The sequence below is a fragment of the Panthera uncia genome, chromosome E1 (genome assembly GCF_023721935.1).
Source record: "Panthera uncia isolate 11264 chromosome E1, Puncia_PCG_1.0, whole genome shotgun sequence".
In the NCBI taxonomy this organism is placed as follows: Eukaryota; Metazoa; Chordata; class Mammalia; order Carnivora; family Felidae; genus Panthera; species Panthera uncia.
In genome coordinates, this window is record NC_064814.1 from 5,139,892 (window position 1) to 5,156,545 (window position 16,654).

The 16,654-nt window shown below is 46.8% G+C and overlaps 1 protein-coding gene across 5 annotated transcripts in view; it reads left to right on the plus strand.

Annotated features, from left to right (window-relative positions):
• RNF157 (ring finger protein 157) overlaps window positions 1-16,654 on the plus strand; it is an 82,413-nt gene that overhangs the window by 46,996 nt on the left and 18,763 nt on the right. For all 5 annotated transcript variants that reach the window (XM_049635671.1, XM_049635672.1, XM_049635674.1 and 2 more), the window contains exons 3-9: window positions 6,669-6,757; window positions 12,535-12,681; window positions 13,119-13,236; window positions 13,704-13,770; window positions 14,070-14,113; window positions 14,487-14,534; window positions 16,452-16,523. In XM_049635671.1, coding sequence (XP_049491628.1) covers window positions 6,669-6,757; window positions 12,535-12,681; window positions 13,119-13,236; window positions 13,704-13,770; window positions 14,070-14,113; window positions 14,487-14,534; window positions 16,452-16,523 — 585 coding nt within the window. The remainder of the gene's footprint in view (window positions 1-6,668; window positions 6,758-12,534; window positions 12,682-13,118; window positions 13,237-13,703; window positions 13,771-14,069; window positions 14,114-14,486; window positions 14,535-16,451; window positions 16,524-16,654) is intronic.

Below are 16,654 nucleotides of genomic sequence, written 5' to 3' on the forward strand. Positions count from 1 at the left end.
GCCTCTTGAAAATGCCTGTTTCAAAATGACTGGAAAACGAAGAGCCTGGGTGGCTCAGTCCCTTAAGCGTCCCAAGTTCGGCTCAGGTCATGATCTCACAATTGGGGAGTTTAAGCCCCGCATCAGGCTCTGTGCTGACAGTGAGGAGCCTGCTTGGGATTCTGTCTCCCTGTCTCTCTGCCTCTTATCCACGTGCACACGCTGTCTCTAAAAATAAGGAAGTAAACATTTTTAAAAAATGACCAGAAAACTAGCATTTGGTGGCATTAGAACATTCATATGCTTCATTGGGGGAGAGATAGGTGTTGTGTATTAAAATACCTATTTCAGCTAATGCTGCTGCTTGTCTCTTTGGACACATTCTTCGCATACAGTGTCAGGCATCTCAAAATCTCTTGCTTAAAAGTGGATTCTTATTTGTGAGCTGGGTTATGAGTCTTCTGACCAGATGAAATCCGGAAGTCAGGCATCTGGAATGGAGTGCTTGTCTGAAAGTAGTTTCTCTGGCCATTAGTCATTATTTACCAACTTGCCTGGAGGGAAAAGATGACTGTGTCTGCTTTAATAAAAGCACTACTTCTTCCCTTTTAACCCCCCTTAAAATTAGCTGGTGTTAGGCAAAACCCTGTATATCTAAAAACAGCTCATCCTCAGGAAGGTACTTTTATTTTAGGAGCACAGTAGGATTGGGTTGTGCTTTATCCTGATCCTTCCCGGGAGGGGCCTGGTTTTGGCGAGGGCTTTCTGTCAGTGGGGAACTGAAAGTCGAGTAGGTTTCATTTGTCACCAAAGCAGTACATAGCAATGGTCACTGACCTAGATCCGTGTGGTTTCATGGTGGATGCTTTACTCTGCAGTGGATTTTCCATGTTTTTCTTATCACCGGTTAGAGGGATTGGAGAGACTTGGTTAATTGGGCACACTCATACTAGGGTTTAAATATTTTGGGAAAGGTCAACATAAGATGTGATGTCACATGGCCATGACATTGGTCCTGTGTGCTTCCTGCCAGGAGACCTTGCAAAAGAGTTAACGGACTATAAATAGGCTGCCTTCTTGGACTGATTCCTTTGGTAACCAACCCTGAACACAGAGCATCTTTGTGTTCAGGTCATCGTGTGACACCCTCTTGGTGTGTCCCTCACATTTCTGATATAAGCGAAAAGAGTGTCTTGTATGTTGTCAGCTTTGTGATCGCCAGTCTTTTTACACTGGTGATTGACTCCCCACGAGGGTTGGATGGGAGATTCGTGAAAAGGGGTTTTTAACAGCTGTGAATATAGCTTATTTGATGCTCTGGTCTATAGCAGGGACAATACAGTCTGTCTCAGCGCTGCAGCTGGTAAATAGGCAAATTCATTTCAGAGCACTCAAGCCGAGACTAAACTGTTCTCCCCTGACACCGATCTAAGAAAATGTTCTAAAGCATCGCAATTCTAAAAATACCCACTGGTGAGTCTAGGACACACTACACATCTGAGAAGAGGGGAAATAGCGAAAGCTGAGAACATAAGCAGACATCAAATAAAAAGGAGGTGACATTTACATATAAAAATCCAAAAAATCTATAAAAGACAGGGTTTCTGTAGTGCTGTAAATGAGTTCTTCGTCTGACCCCAGATGTCGGTTTCCATAGTAACTATTACTTGATTCTTTAGTACAAATATTACAAGACTGCTAATATATTAGATGAGTTCTTTTCTATTTTAATCATTGAAGATTGGCTAAAATAATATCCTCTCTCTTTGGAAGCAGGTTTTTGGCATTTGGGGCCTTTGCTTTCCTAAATAAAAACTGCATTAGTGCATTTGAATTTGCTTTTCTCCCCCACCTTTTTTCTTCCCTGTTTTTTTCTTTTTTCTATTAAGATTTCTTCCAAGGAATGTTCATGGCATCACTGTTTGTAATAGTGAAAACTAGAAACAGACCAAGTGTTCATTAGTGAACGATTAGTGACTAAGTCATGGCATGAGGTAGACTTCTCTCAAAGAACCCCAGGGCCCCTTGGAACAATTCCGGGGATCAGAGAAAAACACAAGATTAACCTGGAATATCTTGTGGGACCAGAAAGTAAGGAAATGCTCAGAAAACAATGGGGGCATGTCAAAGGACACAGTAACCACCTTGAAGGAGCCCCCCCACAGCCAAATCTGGGAGGCTGTATGCATCTGATCAGGCCTAAATCTAATAGTAAACGTTAGCAAATTATGTACTTAAAAACTTTTTTATTGAAGTTAATTGCTTATTTTTATAAATGGCTATAGCCCTTTTTATAGACTACTGGGAATCGCCTAATAATTTACAACTAAAATAAGATGTTCTATTACCTTACATGCCTTGTGACCATATTTTCTACGACAAAATGTGTGCATCCGTTGGGGTGGTTTAACAAAATACTTGAAAATTAGAATGGTTTAGAAGTCTAGGATATATGGTTGATACACACACACATATATACGTGTGTATACTTTGTACGTATACACACACACACACACACACACACACACACACACACTCACACACCCAGCAACGCATGCTTCTGTTGAGTCTAAACTGGCAGTTCCACATTTGGTCACTAGGTGGCACTTGGCCAGCGTAAGGCTAACGTAAAAGGAAACTGATGAACACCAGGATAAAAGGCCAAAGAGGAACTTGCTCAGTATTCACAGGGAACCCTGATTGGCAGTCCCCTGGGGCTCATTGAAAGGGTTCATTTGGCTGAGCCTGTACCATACTCCTATCCTGGACATGAGGTGTTTGGGATTTAAATTATTCTGAGATTTATTTGGTCTTATTTCAGTGCAGAAGCAGCAGGCCAGTGAGCACAGTGGCCCAACAAAAGCTGTCACGGCTCTGGGCCCATTACAAGCAGGACCAGGAGAGGTGTGCCGGGTCCCTCATTGAATCCCAGGCCTAGCACGGAGTACTCAGGATGAAGCAAGAGTGTTGAATGGATGGGTACCCATCTTTGTGCTTTGAAAATAGTTTAGAGGAACCCACTGTGCTCTAGAAATCTCTCTCAGTGCCATGCGTTTGAGCACCTCGGGCAGGAGAGGAGCAGTGACTGCCCCTTCTGTGGCCGCCATACCCTGAATGTACATTTGTGTCTCCTGCAGGTGCTGTTAGATCTTACAAACAAAAGGAGTTTGTCATGCTGTGCTCCAAGAAAGCTTTTCTCTGAGAAGACCTTAGATACTCCTGTTAGAATTTAAAAGGAGTATGGCATTAGGTATGCTTTTGTATGTACTGCTGGCTAAGTAAGCGTAAGGATGGAATCCAGAGTTTCCACTGTAACTTGCAGAACCTGAACAGGATGCGGTGCCTTCTGCAATGAGTGTTTAACGGTCAGGCTCTCTACGCTCTGCTCAGGTTCCTAGAATACTCCCGGGATCAGAACAACCCATAGACTTGCCCTGCACTAGCTGAGGCAGCTACAAGAGAAAGAACCAGAACTCTTGGTTCTGGATTCAAATCCTGATTCTGCTATTAGGCCTGGATCTTCAGTAATCATACAATCTTTTGAATCTCAGTTTCTTTATCTGCAAAGTGAGGATGTTAATACTGACTTTCTTCATTTATCCCATCAGCCAGCATAATTTTTTTTTTTAATTTTTTTTCAATGTTTTTTATTTATTTTTGGGACAGAGAGAGACAGAGCATGAACGGGGGAGGGGCAGAGAGAGAGGGAGACACAGAATTGGAAACAGGCTCCAGGCTCCGAGCCATCAGCCCAGAGCCTGACGCGGGGCTCGAACTCACGGACCGCGAGATCGTGACCTCAGCCAGCATAATTTTTGAGTTCCTCCGGGACTTTACAATCTGGTGTGCATGGCAAACACGTCTCCCAGTGTTGAGCCTATTGAATAAAAATGTATTTAAACTGGGGACGGATGGTGGCGACGGAAGCACGGCATGTGAATGTACGTGAGGCCACCAAACCGTGTACTTAGAATGGTGAAGGTGAACATTTTCATGTTCTGTGTATTTTACCACAATCAAGTAAAGTAAAATGAAAAACAAAATATCCAAAGAACCCAGCATGATCCTGGCACATAGTAGACTCAGGATCCACTCGGTAACCATCCATTGAGCTCGGGAATGAGTGGTGACAAGGAGGACCACTAGATACAAGTGCCCTGGCACAATTAGCCCAGTCGGTGGGAAGAAATGGCCTTTTCTGTCTTGGACAAAGCATGCCACCAGGCCTACCGATGGAGGAAGACTGTCGAGCCTCTGCAGGGCATATCCTGACTTCTTGCCTCAAGCTCAAGGTGGGCGTATGGAATGCCTTCCTGTTCCTCAGGCATCATCCTGGAGCACATCAACTGAACAGCCTCACGAAGGACGCCTAAGTGCAGTTTCGGGGATTCTGCTTCACTCTTCATAACGAAGACAGGGTTTAGGTAAAGACGAGTGGACAAAGAATTAAGTTTGGTCTGGTCAGGGACTGATAGACAAAACCTCTGAGGTCAGTACCTTTATGACCGAGGATTGAGGCTCAGGGATTATTCGAGGTGGAGGACGAAGAGCATTAGTTTTTCTTTTTCACTTTCCTTTTGTTTTTCTTTTTTTGGGGGTATAGAGGGTAAAGGGTGAAGAAAGAAGGAAGAATCGCCTTTTTTTTTTCTTTTTTTAAACTCAGGAGTTATGGATAACTCCCAAGTACCTGTGCAAATGAATATGATTAACTTTGCTACTCCAGAAAAAAATTTTAATCCCAAAGTCATTTATTTTGGCTTTAGAATAGACTAGCACTTGTGTCGGATTTTCTCGCCTAATTACTTTTTGCTTAAGCTTGTTTTAAAATTGTTTTAAATTCCTTTAGTGTGACAGCCTAGGGAAGTGGGGGGTGGGGAGGGGAACAGGCCACAGAGAGGATCTGAACTAGAATTGAAGCTTTCCTATAGAAAAGCCCCCTCATACGCTGCCAGTGGGAGAGCAAAATTGGAATCAGCTTTCTGGAAAACAATTTGGCAAAATATTTTTTAAAGTCTTCAAAATATGCTTACTCTTTGATCCAGTAATTCCACTTCTAGGAATTTGTCCTAAAGAAGTAATCAAACAAGCATGCAGTAATGTAGGGACAAGGCACTCACCACAACATTGGTATCGGCAAAAACAACAAATAAAAGAAGAAGAAGGAAAACCAATGGAAAGCATTGAATAATATGGAATTTTTCAAAGAAAGTACGCTGCTGTCTCTGATGTGTGTAGCCACATTGGCAGATTGATTACAGACTTTAAAAGTGTTTACCGCATCTTTCTAAATGAGAAACGGAAAAAATTAGTGGGCACGGCTGCATAGATATCTCTGCACAGAAACAGTGCAGAGATACAGAGATGGGTGGGTAAGTAGACAGGGAGATGGACAGATGGATGAGTGAGGGGGTAGATGCCTGTCTGGAGAGACATATTCGGCAGTGTTAACTTTGGTGTTGCTGAGTGCTGAAATTATGGCTGATTTTGTAGTGTTTGTGTGTTTTTCAGATTTTCTGCTTGAACATGTATTGCTTTATAATTAGAAAAGCCAACCACCCTGTATTTTAAAAGAATACGTGTTTAATGTATCCATGAAAAAGTAAAATGTTGCTATCTAATACCCACAAGGTGGGTAATCTGAAGGCGCATGATTGTAGACTGAATGTATTTTCTTAAGGGTCCCATTTCATACAAGTGAATTATCAGCAGTCATACTGAATACATAAAATCACACGTACCGCGGGTTAAATTATGTTTCCCAAGAAAAAGAGCCACATTCAGCAAAAATCTGTGAAGGCACAATTAGAGTATAATGTGGGCATCCTATTTTCTGATCCCAGCACTAGGAGGTAGACTCTTAGAGCCTAGGAGTACCACAGTTTGGCCAAGCTACAGAGACTGGCGGGTTTTCTGTGAATTATATGTAAAAAACGTATATTGTCCAGGTAACACTAGAACATTCTTAACTGTCTGAAAGCAAGTCTCGCTTAACATTTCTACTGTTTTCCCTTTCTTATCACATTATCATCATACAGAACTCCAAATCCAGCCCTCTAAGTGGGGCAAGAGTGAAAGCATAAGGTAAATGACAGGCAAGCACAGACCTCTTAGGACCCCAAAATAGCTCTTGGCTCACATTTTAAAGGACTCTGCTTTATATAACCAGCTGCAGGGAAAATTTGTTCTTCACTGTTTGCAGCCTCAGCTCTGTACACAGGATGGGCTTCTCTTTTATTTACGGTCCCTAAATCCCGAAGACACCATGTGGCTTCACTGAAGGAAAAACCTTGCAGGTCTGGCTCCCTGTCGTCTCAGGTCAGATGGAAAAGCCTTTTGTGATTAACTCGGCCACAGTATGTCCTTTGGTATTTGGAACTTCAGTGAGAGTTTTTATTAGTTACTCACATTTCGAATCCTGACTCAAATGAACTGCATCTAATGGAAAAAGCAGAGAAATCTCGCCCTTTTGACGCCAAATCGAATCTCCGACTCTCCGTTCTATCACTAGCTGTGACCTTGGGCAAGTTCACTTAACATGTCAGGTCCGGGTGTCCTCACTTAGTTAGGAGAGTGGCGCCTTCCCGTCTCACCTCCCAAAGCTGTTGTTTGACAGCCTTGAAGCTGTGTACCAGCCGGGGACAGTGACTGGTCTCTATAAACATGCTGCCTTCTCACTTTGCTTCCGACAGTTTCCTTATGCCGCCCCACCTCCCCAAGAACCTGTGAAGACTCTGAGAAGCCTGATCAACATCCGAAAGGACACACTAAGACTTGTAAAGTAAGTTCCCCTGGGGCTGGGGCTCAGGCCCGGTTCTAGGTGCGGAGCAGCTCCCCTCCCCCACCCCTCAAGAGACTAGCAGAGCAGTTTGCTGCCAGACCCCGAGTCTCATTCCCCTGGCCTCAAGGATGTGAACTGCCCTGGCAGTGATCGAGCAGCCCCTGTCCACGTAGATTAGGTCTTCCCGCATCCAGATTGTCCAGAACTTTATGTGAGAGTCTGTGTTCATGAAAGACTTTCCCCTTTCCCAGAAGCAGTCTTTATTCTTGTTTTATGATAAAAAAAAAATATATATATATATATATTGGAGCGCCTGGGTGGCTCAGTCGGTTAAGTGTCGGAGCCTCTTGTCTCGGCTCAGATCATGATCTCGTGGTTCATGAGTTTGAGCTCCTGACAGCAAAGAGCCTGTTTGGAATTCTCTCTCCCTCTCTCTCTTCCTCTACCCCACTCGTGCTCACTGTCTCTTAGTTTTTTTTTGTTTTTTTTTTTGTTTTTTTTAATGCTTATTTATTTTTGAGAGAGAGGAAGAGACAGAGCACAAGCGGGGTAGGGGCAGAGAGAGAGGGAAACCCAGAATCTGAAGCAGGCTCCAGGCTCTGAACTGCGAGCACAGAAGCCGACGTGGGGCTCGAACGCATGAACCGTGAGATCATGACCTGAGCCGGTCGGACGCTTAACCGACTGAGCCACCCAGGCGCCCCTATCTCTCTCAAAATAAATAAATAAATAAAATTATTGAGGGGGAAAAAGTGAATCTTGCAGCTACCTCAGCAAGCTTGTGGAAAAATGGGATATTTGCAGTTGGAATATAAAAGCATTATTTTATTGCTTATATTTACTTTTTAATTTATTCTTCATCTCATGTGTCCTTCCTCAGAGGAACTCCTTGTGTCCTTGTCTGGTTAATCATCATCATCATTATTAAGTATCTTCAACATTTACCTTCTCTGTACAGTCCGTAAGATAGTGTAACTTTTACGCCGATGCTGCCCTCCAGGTAGCATGCTAATCTGATGCCCACTGGTCCCCCGGGAAGACAGCTTTGGCTAGGGCAAATCACAGATCTCAGGTTTTTCTGAACGGACAAGGAAGATGACTCATGAGCCCATTTTATGCCCGTATAGGTCAGTCCTGTTAGCAGTAGGAAGTTTTATTTCTGATCATTGTTTTTAAGACGTAACTCATATGCTGTACAATTCGCCCGTTTAAAGTGTGCGATTCAGTGGTTTTTAGTATATTCAGGGTTGTGCAGTCATCACCACCGTCTAATTTTAGCACATTTTCATCACCTCCAAAAGAGACCCTGAACTCACTGCTGGTGACTCCACATTTTCCCTGAAACCCCTCTTTCAGGCCTAAGCAACCACTGATTTACTTCTGTGTTTCTCTCCTGATTTGTATACGGTATTTCATTTGTCCCTGAAGTTCTGACTGCTTCCCCAACGATTTCCCCAGCCCTGGAGTCAACTCTGGGGACCAGGCAGCCAAGGAGGTGCTTGCTCTGTGCGCGGAGCAGCCTGCAGGCGGGTGCTCACCTTCCGCGGGGCAGCTCCCGCCGCAGCAGAGTGGCTCGCGGCCCGTGAGCCCTCGGGAGCCAGCGGCTGTCGGCCACTCTCTCTGCTTTCCCTCACCCTGTAAGTCCTTTCCCGTCCGTAACGTAGAGAGCTACACCACACTTTACCTTTAATGGCTCTTGTCAGAATTCAGCAAGATAATAGGAAGAAAACACCTGCTGTTCAATACATATTAAGGCGAAGGGTGTTTTGGGTCTGTTTTTCTGAGATTATGAGAATAGGGTAAATACTGATTCACAGATTTCCAGGTAAAAATGGAGGATTGAACATCTTTCACTTGCTGTCAAAACCCACTAATAAGAGTATTTTCAACAGCATAAATCCAGTCGCGCCTGGGTGGCTCAGTCCGTTAAGCTTCTGACTCTTGGTTTCAGCTCAAGTCATGATCTCACGGTTTGTGGGATGGAGCCCCGCATGGGCTCTGTGCTGACAGTGCAGAGCCTGCTTGGGATTCCTTCTCTTTGACTCTCTCTCTGCCCCGTCCCTGCTCATGCTCTCTCTCTCCCTCTCAGAATAAATAAATAAACAAACATTTTTTCCAAAAGCATAAATCCTGGGGCGCCTGGGTGGTTCAGTCGGCCAAGTGTCTGACTTCGGCTCAGGTCATGATCTTGCGGTTTGTGAGTTCGAGCCCCGCATCGGGCTCTGTGCTGACAGCTCGGAGCCTGGAGCCTGCTTCGGATTCTCTGTCTCCCTCTCCCCCTGCCCCTCCCCTGCTTGCACTCTGTCTCTCAAAAATAAACGTTAAATTTTTTTTTAATAAAAAAAGCAATTTTAAAAAGCATAAATCCAGAAGAAGTGGGGGAATGGGACAAATGGTACGAGTTAAATAATACAGCAGGCCTGTGAAATCAGGATCCCAAGTGAGCCAAAGGAAAAGCTGAGAATCACCCAGTGGAACTGTGACCCCCCCCCCCAAAGGCTCAGGAAATGGCAGTACCAGGACCTCTGGATATCGAGGTGCAAGGCTAACATGAAGAGCATTGGTGGGAAGCCTGCTCAAGAGGCGGTCAGATCCTCTCTTTGCCACACAGCCGGAGCTGCCCTCTGCACACCCTGGCAGAAGGCTGGCAGGCGATTCTCAGTGAAAAGTTAAAACAGAGACTCTGTGGACTTGGGAGACCCAGGGGCAGCTAAAGTTGGACCCAGTACTAAAGATGGGGGCTAAGGGAATTTAGGCGCACTGGATGCTGAACCCTCCAGCCTGCCCACCACCCAACACTGTCTGCCCCCAGAATGCTGGCTGCCAGGCCCTTGTCCAAAGAGAGGAACACTGTCTCTGAGGAGCAGGAGCCTCCCAGATGGGAAGACCAAAGAGACTGGCCTTAGAGATTCCTCCAAAGACCCGGATTGGTCCCTGGGGAAGCCCAGGGTCCCCAAACCCCACCATGCATTCCGAGTTCCAATCGGAGATTTACTTTCTTAAAGATGAGCAGACAACCAAAGATTCCTAGATTTCCTAGATGCATAGGGAGTGCCTATAATATGAAAGACGGTGGCAAGGGGCGCCCTGGGGGGCTCGGTTAAATGTCCGACTCTCAAACTCGGCTCCGATCTTGATCTCAAGGTCCTAAGTTCAAGCCCCGAGTTAGGCTCTACATCCAGCGTAGAGCCTACTTAAAGACAAAAGAGGGGCGCCTGGGTGGCTCAGTCAGTTAGGCATCCGACTTCGGCTCAGGTCATGATCTCACGGTTGGTGGGTTCAAGCCCCGCCTCGGGCTCTGTGCTGACAGCTTGGAGCCTGGAGCCTGCCTCAGATTCTGTGTCTCTCTCTCGCTCTGCTCCTACCCCACTCAATGCTCTGTTTCTGTCTCAAAAATAAATAAACATAAAAAAAAAATACAAAATATAGGGGCCAAACAAACCAACAGGAAAAAATATAACTAAGTGGAAATAAAAACTGCAGGAAGAGAAAAAGCTCATTTGTAACCTCAGAGACAGTAGATGCTGTCTTATTTCATGGACGCAATGACACAGGCCATTTAGGAAATAAACAAGACTCACAAACAGCAGAAATGAAAATGTCAATAGAATGGAGGAAGAAAAGTTGAAATTTTCTAGAAAGTGGGCCAAAAAGGTTGAGATACAGCAAATAGAAGAAGAAAGATCCAAAGCATAGAGTGCCAGTTTACAAGGTGTCGTATCCAATAATGGTTCTAGGAAGAGAACAGAGACTATAGAAGGAAGGAAATCATCATTAATGGCATAACTAATTTAAGAAAACTTCCCAGAACCAGAGGGCGTGAGTTTCTAAATTGAACGGACCACTGGAGGGGCGCCTGGGTGGCTCAATCGATTAAGGGTCTGACTTCAGCTCAGGTCTTGATCTCACCATTCACAGGTTCAAGCCCCGTGTCAGGCTCTGTGCTGACAGCTCAGAACCTAGAGCCGGCTTCCGATTTTGTGTTTCCCCATCTCTGCCCTCCCCCCACTCATGTTCTGTCTCTCTCTTTCTCAAAAATAAACATTTGAAAAAATTAAAAAAAAAAAAAAAAAAAAGGACTACTGGACTGTTGAATTCAATGGATAAGGCAGAGATTATATATCAGAGGGAAAAGGGCCAGCAGTTGGAATGGCTTCTTGAGGCAGTGTAGACGCCAGAGGATGATGCAGGAATGTTTTCAAATGGCTTTTTAGAAGTATTTATGACCCAGCACTCTTTATTCAACCAAATAATCTTTTCATTTTTAAGTGTATTTATTTATTTTGAGAGAGAGAGAGCGCGAAAGAGAGAGAAGAGAGCACACAAGCAGGGAAGGGGCAGAGAGAAGGAGAGGCAGAATCCCAAGCCGCAGGCTCCACGCCATCAGTGCAGAGCCTGATGCGGGGCTCAAATTCACAAACTGTGAGATCATGACCTGAGCCGAGATCAAGAGTCGGACGCTTAACCGACTGCCCCAGCCAGGCGCCCCTCAACCAAACTTTTAGTGTGGTGTGACTGTAGAATAAAATCTCTCAAAAAGTTGATCCCTCCAACACGTCCTTTTTCAGGAGGCTAGTGGAAGAGGTGCTCTGCCACAGTGAAAGCGTGCCCCAAGGAAGAAGAAGCCAGGAGATGCAGGAAAGAGGTGGAGGGGACTTCCCGGGGTAACGGGGGGAGGGTGGCTCCGGGTGGTTGCACCCAGGCACAGAGGGCCTGGGGTCCAGGTAGGACCCCCCTCAAGAAGACAAAATGCATGGAACACCCGGCACTTCTGGACATGGAGAGATTTAGACGGATGGCCAGCAGAGGGCTAGGGTCTGAATTAGTGAGAAAGTACCGAGGAAACCGAGCGACTGAAAGAGAAATGAGCACAAACTCTTGAGAAAAAGGGAAAGAAAAATACTCAGAGATTACTCTGTGGCTAAGCCGGGAACCACGTCCGTATAATCACAGTAAGACAGACGCGGATGTGCTGAACTAGCAGAATCGAGATAGAGCGTACTGGGGGGCGGGGGGTGGGTACTACATATGGGGCAGCGCGAGGAAAGAGAAAGAAATCCTGGTTCCCACAGTACGAAGTCAGCGGCTAGCACCTGGAACTGAAGAGTCCGGAATGATCCACGTGGGGTGCCTGGGTGGCTCGGTCGGTTAAGTGTCCGACTTCGGCTCAAGTCACCATCTCACCATTCATGGGTTCGAGCCCCTCGTCAGGCTCTGTGCTGACAGCTTAAAGCCTAGAGTCTGCTTTGGATTCTGTGTCTCCCTCTCTCTCTGTCCCTCCCCTGTTTGTGCTCTGTGTCTGTGTCTGTCTCGGTCTCAAAAATAAAAATAAAAACATTTAAAAAAATAAAAAGGATAATCTAAGCATGTTGTATAGAAAATAGGTAAGTGCGACAATGATCAGCTAAACGAGGTAAAGATTGTCTCTGAAGAGGGGGAAAGGAGGGGGGAGGGCCTGCTATGATAGTAACAAGCCCCGTGGAAATGAAGCTATGTGATTAGTAACTTCGATTACAACAAAACTAAAGAAAAAAAAAAGAAAAACAGGTCTGGCAAATGCACAAATGTTCATTATAGCACCGCAAAACATCAGAAGTCACCTAAATGCCCAACAGCAGTGCTCACGGGGTGTTCAGCCATCACTCGAAATGAAGGTGCGGGCCTAAGTTTCCGACCCTGGAGAGAAGCTCACGATGTATGAAGTGTAAAAATTTGTAAAAGGTAAATTGAAAACTGGTTTGCGAGCTCCCAAACGCCACGTCTTTCTGGTTTTCTAGGTGTGCCGAGGAAGTGAAGACCCTGGGAGAAGAGGCAGGCAGAGCTAAAGTCCACTACAATGTGGAGTTCACCTTTGACACTGACGCTCGGGTGGCCATCACCATCTACTATCAGGCCACGGAAGAGTTCCAGAACGGGATTGCCAGGTAAGAACGAGAGGCCAGGTGAGCCACATCCCTCCCAGACAGGCGAGCCTTCCGCGCTCACCTGTGGGGAAAAAACCTACGGACCGGGTGAGATCTGGTTCCTGAGCTCAGACTTTCTTCTGCAGAGCCCCACCTCTTTGCCTTTTCCCTTCAATCTGGGCCAGCTTGTGCAGCGGCAGATGGTGGCACAACCTTTCATTTCATCAAGATGCTGCTAAAAATCTGTTAAGCCACCTTCGTGCGGATGTGTGGGTTGGACATATAATCTTAACAGCGTTCCCAAGCAAGAGCAAAGGACACATTAGAAGGAAATATTTCCTTTCCTTTTCTGTACCTAGAGCCCGTTGATACTGAGACCAGGCGTGGGACAGAGGAAGCGGTCAGATCCTTCCGGGCTAGATACTGACTTTTGCTTTGTCTCCCTCTCTGATGGACAGCTACATCCCCAAGGACAACAGCCACCAGTCGGAGACGGTGCACTACAAGCGAGGGGTCGGCCAGCAGTTCTGCCTGCCCTCCCACACCGTGGACCCCTCAGAGTGGGCGGAAGAGGAGGTGAGCTGCCTCCGGGGGCGGTGACAGGCTGCTGGGAGAAAGCCTGGGGGGCAGGTCCCTCACATGGACCCAGATGGGCCTAGGACCTAGTCGGGACTCCGGCCAGCAGTGCCCGGACCGCCCAGATGCTGGGAGGCCATGTTCTTCAGCGCTGTAACTTCTCCTTGCCCTTAAAACACACCTCATGTCGATAGCTTTTCTGTTCCAAAGTAGCGCGTTCACCCCGGGTGTTTTGAGAAAGTCACGTTCAAAGAGAAGGACCTGCCAGTTAGAGGGCTTCACAGCCATGAGACTTTAGAAAGCAACGGTGGCCTCCAGTTAAACAGACTTAGGTGGTCATGAAGTTGACGAACCAGAGCAGAGATGAAGTTAATGCTTCTTGACGATGTCTCCCTCTCTGATGGATTACTGGGCCATTTAAACGTGTTAAGTCTTTCCTCCCCCCCACCCCTTTTCTTTCCCTTCAGCTTGGCTTTGATCTGGACCGAGAGGTTTACCCTTTAGTGGTCCACGCCGTGGTGGATGAAGGAGACGGTAATGGGCGTTCTCTGTCTTCTTTTGCTCTACGCGCTGCCCTTTTGTGGTGCACAGGCCGGGCAGTCGCTGTGGCCTCGGGAACAACACGCCCCCGCCGTGGGGATCAGGCAGCCAGTTTCCATGCCCCTTGCACTCCTTAGGCTGATGAGAACAGCCCTGGGTGAGGGGACGGGCCCCTTCTCCTGACGGCCCAGAGCATCTGGTCTTCCGGGTTGGGGGGAGTCGGGGAAGATAGATGGGTGGCAAGGTGTGCTGTTTGGCTTTCTCCTTCACCCGCGTCCCTTTATTTTTTTCAGAGTATTTTGGCCATTGCCATGTACTGCTGGGCACTTTTGAAAAGGTGAGTAGCTTCACAGGGCCTCACTCGGTTCTGTTTAGCTGTCTTTCGTGCGGGGACGCGTGCGGCCTGTTGGCCGGCTCCCTGAGCGCTCCCTGAGGTCAGGGCAGGCCCAGCTCCCCACGGAGCGGGAGGAGCGCCACACTGGGGGCCGCCCTCGGGCCTCGGTCCAGCTCTGCCGCCCGCGTGCTGCGCGACCTGCAGCTCTCGAGGCCGCAGTCTCCTCTTCCCGAGACGGAAGGGTCAGACTAGATGCTCATGAGGCCCCGCGGCGTGAGGAGTGTGCCATCACACGCAGGTGTCATTGAGAGGAGTGCCCGAGAACACCCGGTTCCTGCCCCTGCTTCCTGGTCCTAACGGTCGTGTTTCATTCCAGCACACCGATGGGTCATTCTGTGTCAAGCCCCTCAAACAGAAACAAGTGGTAGGTATCTGAGGGCTGGGGATCGTTGGCCCCCTCCCCCCCAGACTTCTTTCTTTTCATCTCTCTTTCTTTTTTGCTAAGCATGCTTCTTTCTCTTCCACTGCCCCCCTTTTTTTTAATCCAAGAAAAGTTAAAATAAAAAAAAAAGGAGTGCTTTTGTGTGTTAGAAACTCCTTGGGTGGCCTGAAAAGAATACTGACTTTGGTGTCTTTCTTGTTCCAGAATTGTTGGCGTGGAGGCAGCCATTATCTGAGCAAAGGTCTTGAGAAAGGAAAGAACGGGATTTGTCTCTTGACATTAGGTTTAGGGAGAACTCTTTTCATTGAAAATGCCAGGGCGAGAAACATTCCGAGCTAAAGGATAAAATGTCGGGGTCCAATTCAGAGCCAGTTAGGGCCCTTGGCTTAATTTATCCCACCAAGTGTTTTTCTAAAATTCCAAGTTTCCTGGCCATCTGCCGTCTTCCAGGATGACCAGCAAGTCACGCATATGTCTGCTCAAAGGCCTGACCCCTGCTGTGTGCCAGCACTTTTTTTTCCACTCTTGCAACGGTGAGCGGAGAGTCCTGGAGAGTGGTGCCAGTGGCACTGGCCAGCCTCCCCTGCAGATGGGTGACAGGTGTCTGAAATTCTGAGTTATTCATTAATGAGGCCAATAGTAGTCAGTAACACCTTAGTCTAAATCTGTTGATAATATCCTTTCCATTAGAATCAGTAGGTCGAAACAAGTTTTAAGAGGCACAGGAGGAAACAGATCCTGGGCCCAGAGTACTGCCTGCCACGGCCAGGCTTTGGTGAGTTGTCTCATGGGGAGGCCTCATTTCCCAGAACGCCTAGATGGGATGGAAAGGCTAGGGTAGCTCAAGGTAAATGGTCTATTTTCCTATTGCTAGCTTGGCATTAGCAACTGACTCTGTCACACCGGAGAGTGAGGTATAAAATCAGTGACAGGCTAGGTCTGAGGGGAGGGGATCAGTGGGACAGAGGTGAAGCCGAGGGAGGAGTGGGCTCATGTAAAGAAACAAGAAAAGGGCCTGCTTTGGCTCTGACGTGGCTAGGCTAGTGGGAGTGGGCATTGAACTTGGGGTTTTAAGGAACAGGGCCAAGAGGGGTCCTTGGCTCTGTGGGTGACGGTGGCTTGTGCAGGTGGAGGGACTCCATTGGCCTCCCCTTCAAGGTCTTACTGTCTCTCTCTGCTTCAGATGTTTTCCTTTCCCCTCTTTCCCTTGCCCATTTCTTTCTTTCTTTCTTTCTTTCTTTCTTTCTTTCTTTCTTTCTTTCTTTCTCTTTTCCATTCCTTTGGTTTTGTAATGTCTACACTTAACTTTGGTTACATAGCTGATGCTTCTATTTTGATGCACGTTCTTCCATTTGCTTAGTCTATCCCTTCTTAACTGCCTGGAATAGTGAGCTGCAGTACACAGATTAGTGTTGTATTTGTGAACTTTCATGTTCCCTGTTGGGTATAATGGTGGGTGAATCAAACATCGGATTTCCTTTTCTCTGTCAAAGAGAAAACATAAGTAAATAAAAGCATCCTTGGGGTGCCTGAGTGGCTCAGTGAGTCGAGCATCCGACTTCGGCTCAGGTCATGATCTCACAGTTCGTGAGTTCCAGCCCCACGTCGGGCTCTGTGCTGACAGCTCAGAGCCTGGAGCCCGCTTCGGATTCTGTTTCTCCCTCTGTCTGCCCCTCCACTGCTTGCACTCTGTCTCTCGCATTGTCTCAAAAGTAAATAAACATTAAAAAAAAATTATTTTTTAATTAAAAAAAAAAAAAAGCATCCTTATTTGTCTAGGCCTTTGCTTTTTTTCATTGTGCATCAGTAGTCCTTGGTTACCAGAAAAGGTTGAGGGGCAAGTTCCTACTTATCTCTGTTGAGTCAGCCTGCCCTTGAACTTCTCTGTTTGCTCTTCAGGTAGATGGGGTCAGCTACCTCCTTCAGGAGATCTATGGAATTGAAAACAAGTACAACACCCAGGATTCTAAGGCAAGTTCCATCCGAAATTCTGAATGTACTTTTTTCCCTGGGGACGGAGTGAGAAATGCTCTGATGAAGCTGGGATCTCGGGGTTTAGCATGACCAACTCTGGAATCAGTTTGGTCCTAGGAGGGTGTTCT